Raw genomic sequence first — 19,316 nt, 5'->3', positions numbered from 1 at the left:
CCCAGAATTTGTGTGTGTTTCTGTGAAGAAAGGTCAGAATGGAAAGAATTAGGAGAGACCCCTTGTAACATCCATCTCTCTCTCTTTCAATTTCCTGCTGGATTACCTTAATTATCTCTATGTTTTCTCATGCATCTCAGTGGGAAAGATAGCGTAAGCAGTCAGCCGTAAGCCAAGGGCAGGCTGTGATGCTGCGCGCTCCTCTCCGGGGTGTTCTTTTTAATACGTTGCACCTCTCTGTTTTGCAAATGAACGGTGGAGCTGGAAGGACGATGTCCTTTCAGTACGGTCCCCCGTGGGACGCAGGGGAGCGTCTTTCTCCCCGCGGGAGGCTGCTCCTTGCTTTTCCCTGTGGCACCTCCAACTGCACGCTCTTTCCTGGCAGAGCCGTTCCTTCGTCCCTGAGTTTACTGGTTTATTTACCAAGCAAGTTAAGGAGGCTGATGATGCCGGTCAGTGAGATTTCTGCGAAGACAGTGGCTCCAAAGGTGTTTTGCCACAGGACCTGAACCCCTTCGGTAGGTGCAGCTTGGTGCCCTACCAGGGAAGGCAATAGAGCTACTGCTGTGATTCCTACAGAAATGATGCCTCGGGTCTGGGGAGAATAAATCTTCCTTTGGCAAGTGGTGGGGCAATAGAATTCTTACTCTTCCTTCTCTCTCCTGCTACTATAATTGTGGTTTTTTTGCTGCTGATTGCCATTTTCCATTTGCAAATAAAGGCAGAATTGTTTTTAATAATACTGCTTTGTACAAAACCTTTTTTTTTTTTTTTTAATACATTGGAAACATTATACAACACTTAAATCTTCATATAAAAGTTTCCTTAGTTTTAATATAAACTTTACTGGAAATGCTTATTTTATGTCAATGTACTTATTCTTCTCCAATTTGCAATCCATTTTTTGCAATATTGCATCACCATACTGACACTTCTCAAGCACTGACATATTTATTTTCATTGTTCAACTTGATTGAACTACAAAATATTAAATAAACAGAAAAAGTTGACACTGACTGTCAGGTTAGACTTATTTGCTTTTTAATAGAATTAGGCATTAATAATGACATTTTTGTTAACAAACTACAGATAATATTTTTACTAGGAACTGTTAGTGTTTCTGTTACATTTTTAATTGCTGAGAACTAGTTATTGATGGTGAATAGTTTACTTACGTAGAAAATACAATACCCAAGCCTTGCAAAGCTTATATTCTAGGTGAAGTAGCTGCTTTAGAGTTAAGCATGTGTACGTATCTTTGTAAAGTTGACCTTAAGCATATACAATGGAGCTGGGACAACATGCATGTTACTGTTAGAAATGTTATATCAATGATTTATTTTTCATCAACTTGTTCCATCTGGCCCATCATTTTTTTTTCTAATTCTTCCTTAATTGAATACAAGCAAGCAGTTGCTCCATTTCTCTTCATTATTTCAGTCTGACACATTTCTATAAATGGATTTTGTCTTGCAAACATAGCAATAACCTTAATTATAAACGTGAAGAGTGAAGGAAAAAGAAATACCAGGAAAATTATTTGTATAATCTTTTCTTCAGGGATGGATCTTTATTAAATGACAACCAAGGCTATTTAAATGAGATCCTCAATCAAGGTGTTTATTAAATGCCTAGTGATAAACAAGCTTGTAAAGAGCACGGAAATGATCACACCTTTAAAATCTGTTCCTTCTGCCATGCATTCCCAACACAGAAAAGCTCCATTAGTCATAATCACTGCTTGAATTAACTTTGTGGATATTTTTTTTATTATTATGATTTTCCATTTCTTCGCAGAGAGAATGTGCTAATTTCATCAAGGTGCTTAAGGCTTATAACCAAACGCACTTGTACGCCTGTGGAACGGGGGCTTTTCATCCAGTGTGCGCCTATATTGAAGTTGGAAGCCACCCCGAGGTAAAATACCTTAAAACATATCGTTCTCTTTTTTTTTTGTTTGTTTTTTTGTTTGTCTTTGTAACCGTTCTTGAGGTTTAGCCATGATCTCTGTCTGCCAAAGTTGCACTAAAACTTCTGCGCCTTGGGTAGCGGATCTTGGAGGATCTGCTGCTGACATGCTGCCGGGCAAATCATGCGGCACCCGCACGTTGCCCTCCCGCCTCTTGCTGGTTCTTGCTGCGGAAAGCCTGGGGTAGGTTCTGCGCTGTCTTGCCAGTGCTCGCCGTAGATAAATAGACAAATATGGTCTTCTCTGGGTGAGAACCAACGTCACTCTCTGAAAGCGCTGGGGCTGTGCTGATTTTCCTGGCTGAAGATATTGCTAGAATGTCTCCATACCCTCGTCACTCTCGTTTGAATCCTTAGTCTGTCCACAAAAGCCATTTTTTTTGTTGTAATGTTAAAGTGGGTATACAATACGAGTGAGTCCACTTTGCTTTCAGTCTGGCTTACCTGAGCATTGCTCCATGGACTGTTTCAATTTATCAGCCAGACTTCTCAATGTGTTTGCAGCAGTCATGTATTTAATTTATGGATATGTTTTATTGGTGAATCCAAAATGTGGCTGCTGAAGAGCAGCTATTTCAAGGCACTTTGTGGTTTTGCAGTTTGAGTTTTCAGATTTCCGTGGAAATAAAGACATCACTGTTAAGTGAATGAGAACTCACTCAGTTATTTAAAAATCAGAATTTCTCCTTGTAAATTAACAGGCTTTTTGAGTGTTAACTGTATAGTTATAGTCTGGAAATCATTTTTCTCTATAAAAATGCCTTGATATTTGAAACATGAGTCTTCATAATGTTCTAAGCATAAGGTTTTGAAGGGATAAAGGAGCTGAAGAGTAGAAGGGTCTTTTTTTTGTTGGATTTTTTTTTCTTTAATGCTTGATTCCAGAATGCATTCTTGGCAATTAGTGATTGTCTCTTGACCACACACAGTATGTCATTGCTTACTGCATTAAACAGATTCTCTGCTTCCCGAGATCCATTTGGGAATTGGTAGACATATTAATTAACTCGCGTTCTGTAAGATGTGTGTCAATCAATTCTTGGCTATCTGCCAAGTGAATCTATCTGCAGAGAGATAGCTGGTATGAGGTCATTTACTTTTACATTTGGCTGTTTTATGAGTGTACTGTAAAACTAACACACACTTTCTCAAGGATTTATAGCAAGGATGTTCAGAGACTAGAGCCCAGATCCAACCTTGGTTTAACATTTGGAGTTTTGAAAGACTTGTGTCAATGATGCATTTGTCCTTGGAGCTGCAAAAGGAATATTTATATCAGCGTCCTTTTAGCAGTCCATAGCTATCAACTAATAATCTTATATATATATATATATATATATAAAAAAAATAAAAAAATAATCTTCACTGTCTCTCTCAAAGCAGGAGCCTGCTCCTTCTTTTCCTGTACACCAGCTAACTAGCCAGGAATTTCAAATGTCTGGAAAGGAGGGAGCGTGACTGACAGTAACTATTAAAGTTACTAAGAGTGGAGGATACAATATTAACCCCTCCCTGCACGCTGCGTCTGCAAGAGCCAGGTAGTTTATGCCGTCAGGTCACACAGCAGCACCGGACATGTCATGTCAGTGAGCCAGGTGGCTGCTTCTCTGTCATACACTTTTTACACCTCTTGAATGTACTAAAAAAGGTAAAAAGTATAAATGAAGGCAAATAATTGATTTTGAATTCAAAAAAAAAAAAAGTTGTCATCTAGAACGTTTCCTGAAGATTCACTTTCCGCTACAACACTTTCAGAAAATTAGCTGACTTCTCCATCTGCTTATTCGTTTTGAAGCGCTTGTAAGAAAGAGGTAAACATTAGCTGATGAGCGGAATAGCTGGGAAATGTACCTACAGAGTAATAAGACTGCTTGTTTATGTGATCTCTAAATGTAACCCACCAGTCTGAGTACAGTGGAGAAGAGAAAATGAGTATGCCTCTAATTGATGAGGCTGGGGAAGTGAAATTAAAAAGAAAATATAGCACAATTTTTATGACTGAGGAGAGCAAATAAATTACTTTGTGTGACAGTCATAAAATAATGGGAATATGAATTGTTAAATCTGTTGCATATCTCTTCTATATGAAGCAGCATATTAAAGCCCCGTTCCATATTGGAAGAAAACCATTTCTAGTGATGAAAGTAGGCAGATTGAATTGAATTTGATGAAGTACAGTAAAAGAAATAATAATAAAAAGGTAAAAGGATATGAACAGCATGCTGTGCATCTGATTAAAAGTGATCTGTGCAAATGCATATAACCTAATATGTTGTGAATTACATCGCATTCTAAGGAGTAAAGCAGACTAATCTTCATTTCAATCCATTCCAGATGTGTAAGTGAATAGCCACAGTATTTAAAGAGAAGAAAAAAGTTCATGTTTGAATAGACTTTCTTGTAGCACATAGGCTTGAGAATGCATTTAGAGAAGACAAAGAACATGTATATGCAGAAAATATCTGAGAGGAAGCTAATTAGGATGATCTGAGTCAGCCACTGGAGAAACTCTATTTCCACCTTGACTGATAGGGCAAATTGGTTCCTACTCAATTGTCTATACTATGTCTATACTGTATCTATACTATGCCTCTGAAGTTAGGAGAGGTGACCTAACATGCACGCCTACACCTGCTTTAGGTCTCTGCAATTAGGCAGCTCATGGCAGTCTCTCCACTTGAAGCAATATAATACAACAAAGCAATTACTAGATAATACAGGAAAGTAATTAGTAATGGTCTACTCTGCTCCACTGATTTCTGAGGAAGCGGGACTGAATGTGTAGGACTATTATATTCACGGTTGCAAAATCACATAAGTCAGATCTGCGCTTAAAAGGAGCAAACCCAACTGCGGGGAGACGCAGGGGCGCATTAAACCTGCCGGAAGAACGCAGCAGGATGCAGACTGCACCTGTCCGCGCACGCCCGCGCGGAGGGAGGCAGCGCGGTGCGCTTTCCCCAGTGCTCCCTTTGGGGCAGTTTGCACGAACCCAGCAGGGAACAGTCCTGCTCAGGAAGGAGCAGGATTTTCCATTTTCCTAACCCTTGCACACGTGTGGAAGTCGAGCAAATGCGCCGTAGGACCCTTTCCTTACCGCTCAGGCATTGCAGGAGCCGCACAAAATAGTTTGCCAGCTCCTCAGCAGGAATACATTAGGGTTTCTTCAGCAGAGGTAAATCAATAGACACTGTCTGCAGAACTAGCCCTGCGCCTTTTATTGCCTCCTAATTCCAAATTTCTTGTCATTGTCCGACAGATTAAAACTCGTTTTTAGCTGGATGAACTTAAAAGATCTGGGATCACTTTACTTGCAGGTTATTTCTCATTCTTAATAAATAAAGAAGCTCTAAATTTAGTTTAGATTTATGACGTACATAAAACATTAAGTTATTGCATATGAAGGTATATAATGCTACCACCTGTAACATATTTACTTTTTCCGGTCTCTGTGCATTTTAAAAATCTTTGGTTCAACTCGTAAAATTTTGCTAAGTTATACCTTCCACTCTTTCTGTCCCTTCTGTACTTCACATTAGAAGAGGTCCAGAGTGCATTTGTTAAGTTCTGGACATCCTGTTTTGATACATTTATGCATCTGCCTTTTATATATATATATGCATACATATACGCACACACAATATAAATAGTGGTGAAAGAGCAGGTTTTTCCTAAAAGAATAACTTTGGAGGAACACAGTACTTGAAGGAGGAGTGCTACTGCTGGTAGAAAAAATTTGTTCTATTTCATTATCTAATATAAAATTCAGGGTAAAACATTGACTTCACTAGTAGCAGATGTGGCATAAATTGGCGTAAATTCATTGAAGACAGTGGAGCTGTGTCAGTTCACATCAGTTAAGATTCTGGCTGTAGTTTTTAAGTGAAATATTTGAGCAAATGATTCTTTTAAATTAATACTCACCTCAGGCTAATTTACTTTGCATCTAATTAATGCTACTTTTATATGCCATTTATGTGCTTGCCAAATAATAAAAAAATGAAATATGCTGTAACAAATATAAAGAAAAAAAAGATACTGTTAAAGGATGATTGTTTTGTCTGAGATATTACAATTCTAATCATAACTATAATCACAAAGAAATGTCAATAAAGGGAGATCTATTTTATAGATCTATAGCAGCCTATTTCAGTTCAGAGATGTTTAAATCTTCCAAACCAATAGCTATCTAATAGCTACTATGGTGCTCAAAAATAAGACTTAGAGAGGAAGATCTCTAGCTAGTGTACAGGCTAAGTACCCTGGGAGCAGTGCTTTCGTTTGCCTAGCTGGTTTTGCCACCATGTCTCAGAGGTTTCCAGGCCTTCACCTTGTTTTGGAGAAGGTAGGACAACGAGCTCTGCTCTCCTGGGAGACTTGATCTGCTGGGAAGCTTTGCGGTAGTCGCCGTGAGGCATAGATCTGCCCGGGAATCTCACGGGGGCAGTGGCCAAAGCTGCCAAATCGCAAAGAAGGGGGCTGAAGCCTCTGGAGGCTGCTGGATCTGCAAGCCGTCGCTTCTGGTGGTCCACGCTGCGCGGATTTCCCGCCCGTTCGGCTAGCCTGGGTGAAAACTCTGCGTAAAATCAGGCTTTTCGCACAGGTACGGTTTACCTCCGCTTGTCAGAAGGAATAAATCTTGGCGTAGCTAGACCCTTCCGAGCGTTTTGGAAGCATATCATTTTATACACAGTTATATGTAGCTCTGTATAATACAGACTTCTCTTTGCCAAGTCATAATTCATTGCGGCGTTGGTTGGGAAGGGGGAGTTTCCAGTGACCCGGAGGCAGCACCCGCCAGAGGAGCGGAGCGGCGGGCAGGGACGCGTGACGGCCCGTCGCCCAAAGACGTCCTCGGTGAGCCATTAGCGCTGGTACCGTCCGACGAACGTTTCCGGATGGAAACTCGGACGCGTTGCGGGAAGCGCCACGTATTTTTAAGCAACCTCGTGCAGTAGTGAGCATTTCCTGCAGGGCTGGTGCCCGAAGGGCACCTCTTGTTACGTGGCATTTTCTTGTGAAAGAGTTGCAGAAGTAGAAGGTCGTTAAAAGGCGGTAACTTGATTCCCACTTAAAAGACTTTTTGAAAAACTCCATAAACCCTTTTGTAAACAAATATGAATCAGATTCATGGTTAAATCACATTATTTATGTCTTGAAGCTGTCTTTGAAGATACTGCAGATCTCCTTTTACTTTAGCTGTATTTTGAACAGTTTTATTTGCTAACAGAGAAGCTAAACTAGGTATCCTCAATTCTTTCAAAACTTTGTCATGTCATCTGAACCAAAAGATAATTCCAATAAAAAATTATTTCCAGCGTCAATCCTTTAAAGTAGGACTATTAGGATTTAAGTGATAATTTAGCTGTCGGAATAGTTTAAGTTACGAGGTAAACTTTCGTTAATGGAATACCGCACATGGCAGCAGTGGCTGACATCTCTCCTGCCCCTCGCTGCTGTGGAAGTCTATATAGCTGCTACAGATGTTTTAGCCACCAAAAAGTGAGATACTGAAGAAAATTCAAGAGAAATTTCAAAAGAGATTTTTTTGTAAGGCAAAATATCCTATTTTTAGCAAGATGGGAACAGATTTGTTAACACAAAGCAGAATATATACGCAACTCTTGATGTAAAACACACAGTTGAAAGCATAATCATTTAAATTTGCAGCTAGTGTTCATTTAAGAAGGGAATGTCCCTATGACAGCTGAACAGCTGAGAACTAGCTGATCCATTTGGTTTTCAGTTTACTGATGCAAAGGTAGGTTTGTAAGAATACGGCTATTCCAGACCACGTAAGTGCAAAAGATCTGGCTCAATATCTTAAAATTTGGATATGGTACAAACCTCCTTTTTTGGGGGAAAGTATTTAGCAGAGGGGTCATGCTTTAATCCTTGGCAGGAAACGTGAACATCTCGGGTTTTCAGCTGTCATGCAACGCATTCAGTTCTGCCCTTGCATATTTCATAATTACACCTAGAGTAATTTGGAATCTATTTATGTCTGAAGTGACAGAAAGTCGGTAATTATGTCTGAGGTTCACTTTGAGATTTACAAGTTGAACATTTACATGCAGGAAATGGAGTCGAGTTTTAAAGTACCGCAAGTCAAAACAGTACAGTTGGCTATTTTATTTCTTCACCTTTATTCCTCAGTCTAGTGACTTAATTGGTTTAGGCAAAGGGGGAAGCACAATTCTTTAGTTAGTCATACCGAGAAGAGCTATAAGATACGATGAGAAGCAGAACAAAGACGTGGAATTTACAACTGCAAGGGCCATTTGCTGCACAGCAGAAACCACTAATGAATCCCCCATTATTATTCAAGTCTGATCAGTTCGGCTATTCAGCAACCAACTTTTGTTTAGGACTTGATAAATATATCCAAATTGCTGTGGCAGACCTCCCAGTTTATCTTAAGAGAAAGGAAAAAAAAATCAATTCCAGAACCATCTTACCGTATACATGTGTTTTAAGGAAAATTTAAATGAAAGTCACTGTGCAGGTGACGTTCCACTGTTCTGCAGCTTGGCTTTAATTGAAAACTTTTCAGAGATGAAAGAGAACTAGCAAGAATATGTGGTTTGTAGCAAGTGGCAGTCTTTCCATGAATCTCCTCTGGTCACCAGAGAGATGCAATGAAGCAAAATGAACTTTTGTAGGAGCAAGATCCTGCATACTCTCCTCCACTTAAACAAAAAACAAACAAACAAAAAACTATTCACAATAAAAATTTTCGGATTTTCTCAGTGCAACAAGACTCTAGTACGAAGAACAGTGTCAGATTTGAACCCCCTGCCTCCTAATGAGTGGAATCTATGCGCTAGCATGCTTTCACCGAGATGACTGAGAACCCCGTTGTTCCTGGGACGTACATTACTCTCGGCCCTGGGTTGCTGAGAAATGCCTGTTGATTACAGTGGAGAACTGTATACAGTATGCCACAGCTGAATGACTTTCATGAATAAGGAACTAAAGCCAGTCGACATATTCATTAGGTTCAAAGAAATGAGCCTCAGCACTGTGGGAAAACTTTTGTTTATGCTGCTAGAGGGGAGAAAAAGAGAGTGAGATAGAAAGAGACCTCCATGGAAGTGAATTCATGGGGTGGAGCGTGCACACACACACAGCCGCGGAGCGAATTTTCACTTATATCACATGTAATACCACACTTTGGGATCCGTGCCTTAAAAGCGTATCACAGAAAGGATGACTGTCTTAGAATGTGTTCAGATAATGCGTGATTCAAGTTAAAGACATCTCTTAAGATCTGCCTCTAATTCTCCCTTGCCTCTGTGCTGAGAATACATCCAGTGTTCGCGTTTGGACATTATTTTTTCCTTCTATCAATTAAAAGATGTTAGGATGAATTATTTATTTCCAGAATATAAATATTCACATTGGCAACATATTTACCTCATCTTATCATAAGATAATATAGTTTTGCTAAATCATTACAAATTTAGGTTGTGTTTTTTAAGAGAGATGGCATTCATACGAAGATTATGATACTGTTTTCAGGGTGGGAGTATTATGTCCATTTATGAACAGAGTCCGCAATGTTTCTAGTAGCAGAAAACTGGTGCATTCTCCTCTTGTTAGAGTAACGATTGAAAACATAAACTCAACTTCACAGTCATGCAGCATACGCAAAATATCACCAACACATCTCCAGAAACGCAAGACAAGTATGACTGAATCCTTTGATCTCAAGACCAACCTGAGGGAGGAAAAAAAATAAATAAATAAACCACCATCTTTTGGAAAAACAATTTAATAAAAACCAGCATATAGGATACAGTGACTTAACTAAGGAAATGATTTATAAATGCAATAATTTATTGATTTAGAGAAGCAAGGGGAAGAAAGCTAAAAGAAGGAGTTACCTAGCACAGATTTGGAGAGACCAGCATCAAAGCGGCGTTATTCTTAGCTAGATCCATGTCACAAAGCTCCAGTTGACAAGGGCTGACCTCCTGGAGAAGAATCACGTTTTAAGTGTGATTTCTGCAGCTGAAGGAAGTGACCGTATTGTGTTTGTAGCTTGGTACAAACATCTTGTCAAATAGGTTTTAAACAGGCTGAGTCACAAAGCAGCAGGTTGCAGCTGTGGGTGATGTTCCGCATACAGGCTGCGGAGCTGTGAAACGTGGAGCAGCAGACGAACCAGAGCTTACGCTGAATGCTCAGGTGTGAAGACCTAAGCAAGAGCGTGCTGACGTTAATGAACTCCGCTGGAGTTTGTCTGAAGCTATATGAGAGCTGGGGTCTTACAGAAGCACTTTTCCGGCCTGATTTCTAGATCTAGTAAGCGTATCTAACTCTGAGGCAGAAAATCTTGCCTATTTTCACGCTTTTAGGCCTCACCTAAAATTTATCCTTTCTATGTGAACTTAGCAGTATGTGGGCATGGCACTTGCCCGTGGAGGGGCCTTGGAGGTGTGTACAGCAGTAGTGCGAGTTGTTCGGTGGAGGGAGAGGCCTGTGCTTAGCTTCTGCCCCAAACCTCCCTCCTCCCAAGGTGGGTTCTGACTGTCACAATCCCAAATTCCCAGAAAAGGAGCATTTCTGCAAGAGAAAGATGAGAGCGCTCATGGATTGAAGAGCAAACTTTTGAACATATTCAGGAAAAAAAAAAAAAAAGTGACTTTCCGCAATGGGAGGCCTCCTTGGGGTGTTTCCAAGCTCCTTATGCATCTCTTTCTTTCGTCAACAGCTGCGTTTGGCATGACAAAACTGGCTTCTCCATAACGATTAAATCTTATTTCACCTTTGATAAAAAGCAGAGCAACTGCAGGTGAAGCTACCATTTCCTTCAGTAAATAGCAGTATATAGGTATTTCCAGCAGTTGCCTGGCGGAACAGTAAATAATTGTTCTTCTCTTACTATCTTGACCATCCCCACTTTTATGTATAGACTCATTTTTATGTGAAAATACTTTCATAATACTTTCCAGATGCTTTCTTTCCTTCACAAGGTTTTGAAACTGAATTTCTTCGCTGCCCTGTGTTATACAAAGATTGTCTTGAATTTGTTACTATCTGAATATGTTCAAATCATAAAATACCACTATTCAGTTCAGTAAGACAATGATGCTAAAGGTAGGTGCTTTGATTAATGGCTAATACTTTGCTTCTTAAGAAGGTGAGAATGGACCAAACTCTGTAAAATAATGGCTGTGAATTAATCCCCTATACACCATACCTAAGCAGAAGATAGCTGCAGGAGGAATGGTCTATACAAACAAGAACAGATATAGTTTAACCGTTGTATCATTTTCTATCTTTGCTAAATATCTTTGCAAAGAGTAAAGAAAGTGCTTTTTAGCAGTGTAGAAGTTTTCATCTTTTCACATCACGTGTTTTACTGGCACAAGATGACACCGGTAGATTAAAAGTCAGGTATTTCAAGATCTTAAAAGTCTGACAGGAAAGAAAATTCTTTCGCTCTTCTTTAAACAATACTTTTCTGTGAATATGAAACCTAGTTTGGCAGAGTACATTTGATTGCTGCAATAACCATCAGCAGGAAGAGAATCCAGGCTTAGGGGTGGGTCAGGGCTTAGACAGACAGTGTGTTTTGTGCAAGGAAAGAACATGGGACTGTGCGTGAAATTATCTAAAAATAATAGACATGCAAGCAGTGCATAGACATAAATAATTATCTTCCTTTACACTAGTCTGTCTTTTTTTGCCATGAGGAGTTAATCAATTTACTGCTGAGAGACTGTGGGAGGTGAGGAATAGTACGGAAACAGGCAGAGCTTTAAGTATTTGTACTAGTCCCATTTTACCTTGCACAGGGCTATCTGAATCACCTATATACTTTGTCAGCAGTGCACTCCAGCTCTGTAAAACATGGGATTTTGAAGCAGGCTGAAATGGTATTACTTGTGTGATGCTGGAAATTAGGCTAAGTGATCACAGCAACTCTTTCTGTCCTAAAAATTTAATAATAAAACCACTTGAAGTCAGGGGAAAAAAATCATTTACGCTTCCATTCATTTTAAGTTCTTACATAGTGTGTAACATTCCTGCGTGTGGCACTCAGTAAGTCTGCTTGGAAATGTGTTGGCTCCTTTTGGAGTTCTTGAGCATAAACGGAGCAGAACTGCTGCCTGTTCGCTCGCATACTAGTCCTGCGAGGGAAATGCACTTGTGTGCGCCCGTCCGTTCCTTCCTTCGCCTCTCCCTCCTTTTTATAAGACAAATAACTTAGTGGCTGTGACCTGACTCAGGTGAAATACATGCCTCTGTGGACTTTGAGTAAATTAGTTATTTCCTAAGTAACTTATATTATTTCATTGGGAAAGGTAAGTAACTTTCCACTGCTAATTGTCAATTCAAGGAAAGACAAGCTACTATTTATTTTTTTTCTTTCTGTTTCAGCTTCTGTATTATTTGCCATATATCATTCACATATAGTTATTTTCATTTATTCTCATGAGGGAAAGCTTTTTTCTGTCTTTTTTTTTCTAAGAAATTTCTTTTTCTTTAGCTCAGTTGTCAAAAAAAGAATATAAATACCATACTAGATGAAAAACCAATCCCCACTGGAAAACTTAAATAAAAAGAGGTATTGAACAAAATAAATAAATATATCATGATGAATTCGTGCCTATTAGAATTGGCAGTGACTTGCTATGTCATTTAATCTGTTCTAATTTGTATACATCTGCAGTCAACGATCTACAAGTCTGGACTATCTTCTCACCTGTAGTGATATAAATCACAATTAGCGATCTTGCAGTGCAGAATTAATTTGCATTTTAATTCTTTCTTTTTCAAATATTGCATGACTAATCATAATTATAAACATTCTCCAGCCCTAAGCAACTCTCTTTCTATTTAATATATGCATCAAACAGTCCCAGAAGAACTGTTATATAACTTTCCTCTTGTATAATTACATATATTTCAGTTGAGAAATGCCACTTACTTTGTAAAAATCTATAGATTCATCTGAGTTGTAACACGGTCACACAAGGGAAGATGTGTTAATAAATGTTCACAAGTACCTAATCAGATGAGAACACAATACTCTCCATTAATGAAATATGATCCATAATGAATCTTGCATGGGAGTGCTAATAACTACCTTAGGTTAAAGTGCTCAAATGTCACAGTCTAACAATATCTGTCTTAGATGTGTATCATTACAGTAAAGTAATTAAAGGTTACTTAGCTGTTAAATGGTTACCTTGGAGGAATCCTTCAGTAAAATGGCTTCAAACATGCCTCTGCAATGTCATGAGTTAAAGAAATTAAATATTAGCCTTGTAGTAATCTATTTTACGTGCAGAGTAAAATAAATATAAATATAAATATAAATATATAAATTTATATAAATATAAATATATAAATAGGCATATAAATATATACTGTGAGGGGCGGCAGAAAGCTAAAGAGTTGGGGATATGCCTGGTTGTTTTCATGTGTAAAACAATACTAATTGCTTTTGTGTGCAAAATATGCTTGTGCTACTAGGTTAAAAAAGAACGGTGACAAAATTGTTGAAGAGAAAGAGAGTATCAGAATTATCAGGGTCCAGTTCCACGTGCTGCTTGAGTGCAAGGCTCAAGTAACACAGCTCCATATGAGATGAACGTAAAAATTCGCTGGATGCTTTTCACACCTCTGTCCTACCTGGCATTAAAAGCCTGGTAGCCTGGTCATGATTTTGCTAACAGCTCTGTATGACTCATCTCATCAGAAAGATACTTTCAGGGATTACTAGCTGTGTTGTCCTCTTCTGAACTAAGTATAAACCATACCGGAAAAGTTAAGTAATTGGCTTGGTCTGGGTATAAACATTTCTCAGCACCCTTTTAAGTGAGAATGTGACATGTACCACCACTGACCAAGCAGAGCACTGCAACAGTGAGAGCAACATATTTTTTCTTCAGAATTTCTGCACTGGATTGAAAGCTGATTTCGTTGGTTTTGACTTCAGAACTTGTCTCCTAGCGTCGTGCAAACCAACGGTGACATACACAGTACATTTCGCTTTTCTCTTTGTTTAAATAGAAACTATCCAGTAGATAAATAGATTATTCATCTGAACCCTTTTCATATATACCTTAAAAGATGTAAAGTTCAAATCTCTGTGTCCTCCTGAGACACTGGCTCTGCTCCAGGCAATGAGATTATTCACATACCTAAAGTTTCACCCTTATTTAAATGTTTTGCCTGATCATGTCTTTTGACAAACCAGAAAGGGGAATAAAAAAAAAAAAAAAGTCTTATGCTGCAAAGATGCTCTGCACACAATGAGGCTAGGAGAACATTGGCAGGAGGAAAGATGAGGAATTCTTGATAGGAATCTGTCTTTTTCATGCCATGATGCATGCTTTTGTGCCAGTGACATAGTTGTCAGTGGTGGCACCATCTTATCTGTGATATGCAAAGCTGCTGCACGTTTCACTTGAGGATGACACGAAGTCACAGCTTCGTCTCCAGGATTCTGCTGAGGCTCACTGCTTCAACCGTAATTGGTTTTACTGTCTGCAATTCAGATTTCCTGACAGATGAAGCTTCGGACGTTGTTCTGAAAAAACAGAACATTTTCTTAGACCTGTAATTCTACGTCCCTGGGTCAAAAAAGCTCCAGATGAAATAAAACAGCAGTGACAGAACTATCTGCCCACTAAGCAATCTTTAGACGCCCTTTAAAGACCTTCTGCACACATAAGGTCCGACATTGCCACATTTCAACTCGCCTGGAACAGAACACAAACTGTTAAATGTGAATTCAATATTTTATACTCCAAGCCTCCAAAAGGTATAAAGTTATAATATATAAGTGTAAAAAGGGAGTTTTTACACTTTTTAAAGTGTATTTCCAGCTTTATGTTGCTGCAGCTTCTCAAATAATTAGACTTTTGCTTCTTAGGTACAGTAAAATGCAGATTTTTCCAGCCTGATATTGTAACCTGTAAAACCTGTAAACTACTTTAGGGGGGAGATTACAAAAGACATCCTGATAGAGGAAGATTCTCTTCCTGTGAGGTTTTTTTTCCTTTTTTTAGCCATAAGGTATGATTTTCTTTTTCTTTTTTTTCCTTTTTTCTTTGTTTTTAATTAGGAGCCCATACATGTGTAAACAGAAAAACAAATGGCATTGATTACTTTTTCAAAGCAGCAGCTCCCTGATCATTTCATGCTATATCTCCACATTGTTTGCAATATGGAGCAAACCGTAAACCTGACAGTGTTTTACCATTTGTATAAATCAAAATTATTCTCTGTAGCTAACACTTATTTGCAAGCTTGCAAAGGTATCATAGGGAGTGTAACTAACTGCAACTACAATACAAACCATGTGTCAAACAATGAAAAACTGCAAATAACACAGTTGTTTTTTTTCCCTTGACTTGCTCCGAGTTTCGTTTTCTTTTTGGCTAAGCATCAGTGGTCATGAAGGTGATAGATCAACAGTAGTCGTGGTGGCACATTCAGTTTAATAGTAGGTGGTTGAGGTGCTTAACTTCACTTACTTTTTTGAATAATGCCTTATTTTATTCTGTTATTCTCCTCTGCGCTGCTCTGCTCTCCTTCTCCTTTCCTTCTCCTCTCCTTCTCCTCTTTTCCTTAAGTAAACAAAGTATCAGTCTTCATCAGACTACTGTTTCCATACTTGGATCTATTCCTGCAGTACCTACAGGAGAACAAATCCCTTGAAGTCAGTAGCAGTTTAATCTGGATAATGAATTCCGGTCCCTAACCAAAAAGCATTGAAATTTATACCGAATTTAGGAAATGGAAAGAAAGAGCATCATTTAACATGGAAAAGGGCTGCAAAGATCCTTCAAATGGGCGTAATATAATAATAAATGATGCAGACACAAGTACAGGATTTATGTATGCTCTAGAAGACTGATGAGGGTAAATAAAACGTTAGTGGAGAAAGCTGACCTTGTTTAACTGCAGTCGAAGGGAGCCCGAAGGGGAAGTCTGGGCAAGGCAGTGGGAGTTTTGAGCGCGGACGCCCGCTCTGCCGGTCTGAAACCCCGTCCGCAAGCAAACTCGCGAGCGCCTGGCTAAGGTGGCGCAAATCGCTGCGCAGCCGCCCTCAGTTCGGCGGAGCTGTTATTGCGGGCCTGCTTTCTGGTGCTTGAAAGTAGCCGCAAATGGGCTGCTCAGTCCCGCGTCTCTGCGTTTTGGGCTTTTATGGCTTTGTGCCGGCCTGTCTCGATCCAGCCTTTGAAGAGCCGCGGCCCGTCGTAAAAAGGATCACCTTGAAGGGAGATAGTAAGAATATAGTATAAAAACTGGTTAATACAGATATGCTAAATCTCTCCGTACAAAGATTATAGCATAATAAATTTGTTAACTCAAGGTATTTTCCTGACATTATAAAAACAGTGACATATCAGAAGCACAAAATAAAAGTCTTAAAGTGCAGGCTAAAAGAAAATAAAGGAAAAAGTCTGGGGTTTTTTGGAGAAGGATGATACAGAATCCCTTGAAAAGTATGATTTATTTTAGCTGACATTGCAAAAACTAGTTTAGATAACATTTAATGACTTAGATGTTATTTTTACAATCAGTATATTTCATGGAGTATTAAAGACAATAAATAAAAAGATACTTTAAAATAATAACAAAAGACAGAAAGGCTGGAGATTTCAGTTCCTTATAAAATGGATGACATCTTAGTCATATGAAGCACTAACTTACTCTCATGAGCCACATTAGTCGTCTGAGTAAGAAGAATCAAAGCCTTATCCAAAATGATTCATTTACTGGGAGGAAAAAAAAAGATAGGTTAAGTAGTATGGTCAGAAGTAATTCTAGACTTAACTCTTATAAAAAAAAAAGAACAGATAAAGGTGATCTCCTTTAGGACTAATTAAAATCTAAATTACTGCAAGAGTCAAACTGGAACAAAATGGATTGCATCTTTTTCATTGGTGGTTCTCCATTCTGAATGACTTTTGATTTTGATATAATTAATATACTCTCAAGTTTAGTGCAGAACCATCTGAGATTTCAGTATAAGTAATACATATTTGTTTGTTATATAAGTTTACTTAGCAGTACATTCTACTAGAAAAATATTTCTTTCAGTAATCACATACTATAAATGGATAGTTCAAACTCTCCTACCATTTTTTTTCTCTTATTGCTTCCTTGATAATATCGAGAAATTTGGCATTTCTTCTTCTAAATCTCTTCCAGGGTGACCAGATTGAAGTGGAATTCAAAGAGAGTGAGGAAGTCTTAGAGAAACTGCGATAAAATTTAAGCAAGATTAATTTTTAAAAAGTAGTGTTGTAGTAAAGACCAATATGTCAAGAAGGGCGGTAAGGGCTGGATATGATAGTTAGACCTTGCTGAAAGCAAAAGGATTTTAAATATATGAGTCATGAGATGAGGAGAGCTAAAAGATAAGCGTAAATAACTGCTAGTATCTTTACAGAGATGAAGGAATAAGACCAAATCTGAAGGCTTTCTCTCCAGTGAGTTGCGTTAGATGCGTCAAAAAGACAAACTCCTTTTTCAGCCACAGCTCTACGTAGGCAGCATCATCGGCAGGACGCACTGAAGGGGAAGATCTTGTGTTATTTGTAATGCCAAGGAACTGCGGGGTCATGAAACGGAGAAAAAATGGCAATAACAAAGTATTGAAGGGATCGGAAATTCAGTCTTTTGTTCTTTCCTGGTATTATCTAATCTACATTAGTTCGTTACAGCCTAATTTCAGAGGGTGGAAGTTATTTTACTGATCTGAAGCACCTGAAACACATTCAACTAGTATAGTTACCTATCCTTATACCTTGTCAATAGAAAAAGATAGGCATCTTCAGAAATAGCGATTATATTTGTCACCTATCTTAATATTTGGGATGCTCATGACCTTGAGGAGGGGGTGAAAAGAAGAATAAAAAATATAATGATAAAATGAGGCAAGAACTCAGGAACAATGAATTTCAGAAAAGTTCCTGGATATTGGTTTACTTTTCTCTGAACTAGAAAGAATAAAAATAAACAAATTGAATACAAGAAGAGAACTCAGGAAGCAGTATGAAATTTCAGATACAACTTAATTGTGCAAGAATTGAGGCAAATTATTATCCATCTAGAAATGATCCACACCAGTTTGCAGAAAAAGACGTCCCTAGGCACTGCTGTCAAACATACATAGATACTAGTGCTCAGACTCGCATACCTGAACTGTAACTGTGCACCAAAATATATCTTTAAGAATTATTTGGTGTTCTTCCTCAGATATTGTCATCTACGACAGTAGACCTCATGCACATGCTGAAAATTATTTCTATATATGGATTTGTATATAACTGGTTAACAACTGATGTGATGTTAAGGCAGAGGTGGTGGAAGGATAGGAGCACAGCAGAAATAAAGAAGCATTGGGATACTGAAAGGCAGCATAAGTCTGCTTTACATTGTACTATTTTCACTTCAGTTTTGGAACTTACCTCATCATGGTGCAATTTATAATTAAAGGAGTTATAACTTCTTAAATTAGTTAAAAAGATTAACAGTGCAGGAGTTAAGACCCATGACCTGTGAAATGACTAGAAATGAAAGACACTTAAGATAGAAAGTGGCTTCTGAATACCAAAAGACAAAATCCAGACAGCAGGAAAATAAGACTAAACCACTCTATCTGAAGCCATTTTACAAAAAGAAGAGGAAATATATGACATATGGTATCAAGTAAAGCACTTGAAGTGGAGTCTAAAAATGTTTAGAAAGACAGCTGTAAATTTGCATGATTAGAACGGGAAATGAAGGATATTGTGATATATCAAGAAAGCAAGGAAGAGTTATGAAACCCAAAGCAGGCTTTCTGGATATTTGTTTGCTTTTCTTATCAGCTGATTTCTAATGTTTTTATTCAATTTATCTTCAAATGCAACCTCCATCTCTATCTTCCGTTCTGTTTCTCTCAGTGACATCAGTGTTGGCTATTAGCACAAAAACTGGGCGGATCTTTGAGCTTTGAAACAAAATCAAAGAACAATTTAGGGAAAGAGATAATTATGTATCAGCTCTTCTTCCCTCCAGTGTGTTTAAACAGATTAGATTATTTTAATAAGTGTTGGATGTGATGGGAAAATTTTAGAAAAATATTATTCTGTGAGTCTCCACTGATTGTATTTGAATCATAAAAGCCAGTACTAAAATCCTTACCCTTCTCTATCAAATTATGTAATATGCATTTTCTGATCTATATTCTATATAGGGACCCACTCATCTTTATTCTAAGCTAAATGAGTTATTTCTTCTTAGTTTTGCCTGTGGATTGTTTAGCTATTCAATGTTAAGTGGTTTTAGAGGAGTGTATATCACAGATAGTGGAAATTCCTGAGAGAGAGGGT

General features: G+C 38.3%; 1 protein-coding gene across 2 annotated transcripts in view; it reads left to right on the top strand.

Annotated features, from left to right (window-relative positions):
• SEMA3A (semaphorin 3A) overlaps positions 1–19,316 on the top strand; it is a 170,463-nt gene that overhangs the window by 68,040 nt on the left and 83,107 nt on the right. For both annotated transcript variants that reach the window (XM_085298929.1, XM_085298938.1), the window contains exon 5: positions 1,798–1,917. In XM_085298929.1, coding sequence (XP_085155055.1) covers positions 1,798–1,917 — 120 coding nt within the window. The remainder of the gene's footprint in view (positions 1–1,797; positions 1,918–19,316) is intronic.

Source organism: Rhea americana, unplaced genomic scaffold, assembly GCF_003343005.1.
Source record: "Rhea americana isolate MKP2758 unplaced genomic scaffold, rheAme1 scaffold_1, whole genome shotgun sequence".
Lineage (NCBI taxonomy): Eukaryota > Metazoa > Chordata > Aves > Rheiformes > Rheidae > Rhea > Rhea americana.
Note: the sequence above shows the minus strand (reverse complement) of the source record. Positions and strands in the feature narration are given on the sequence as shown.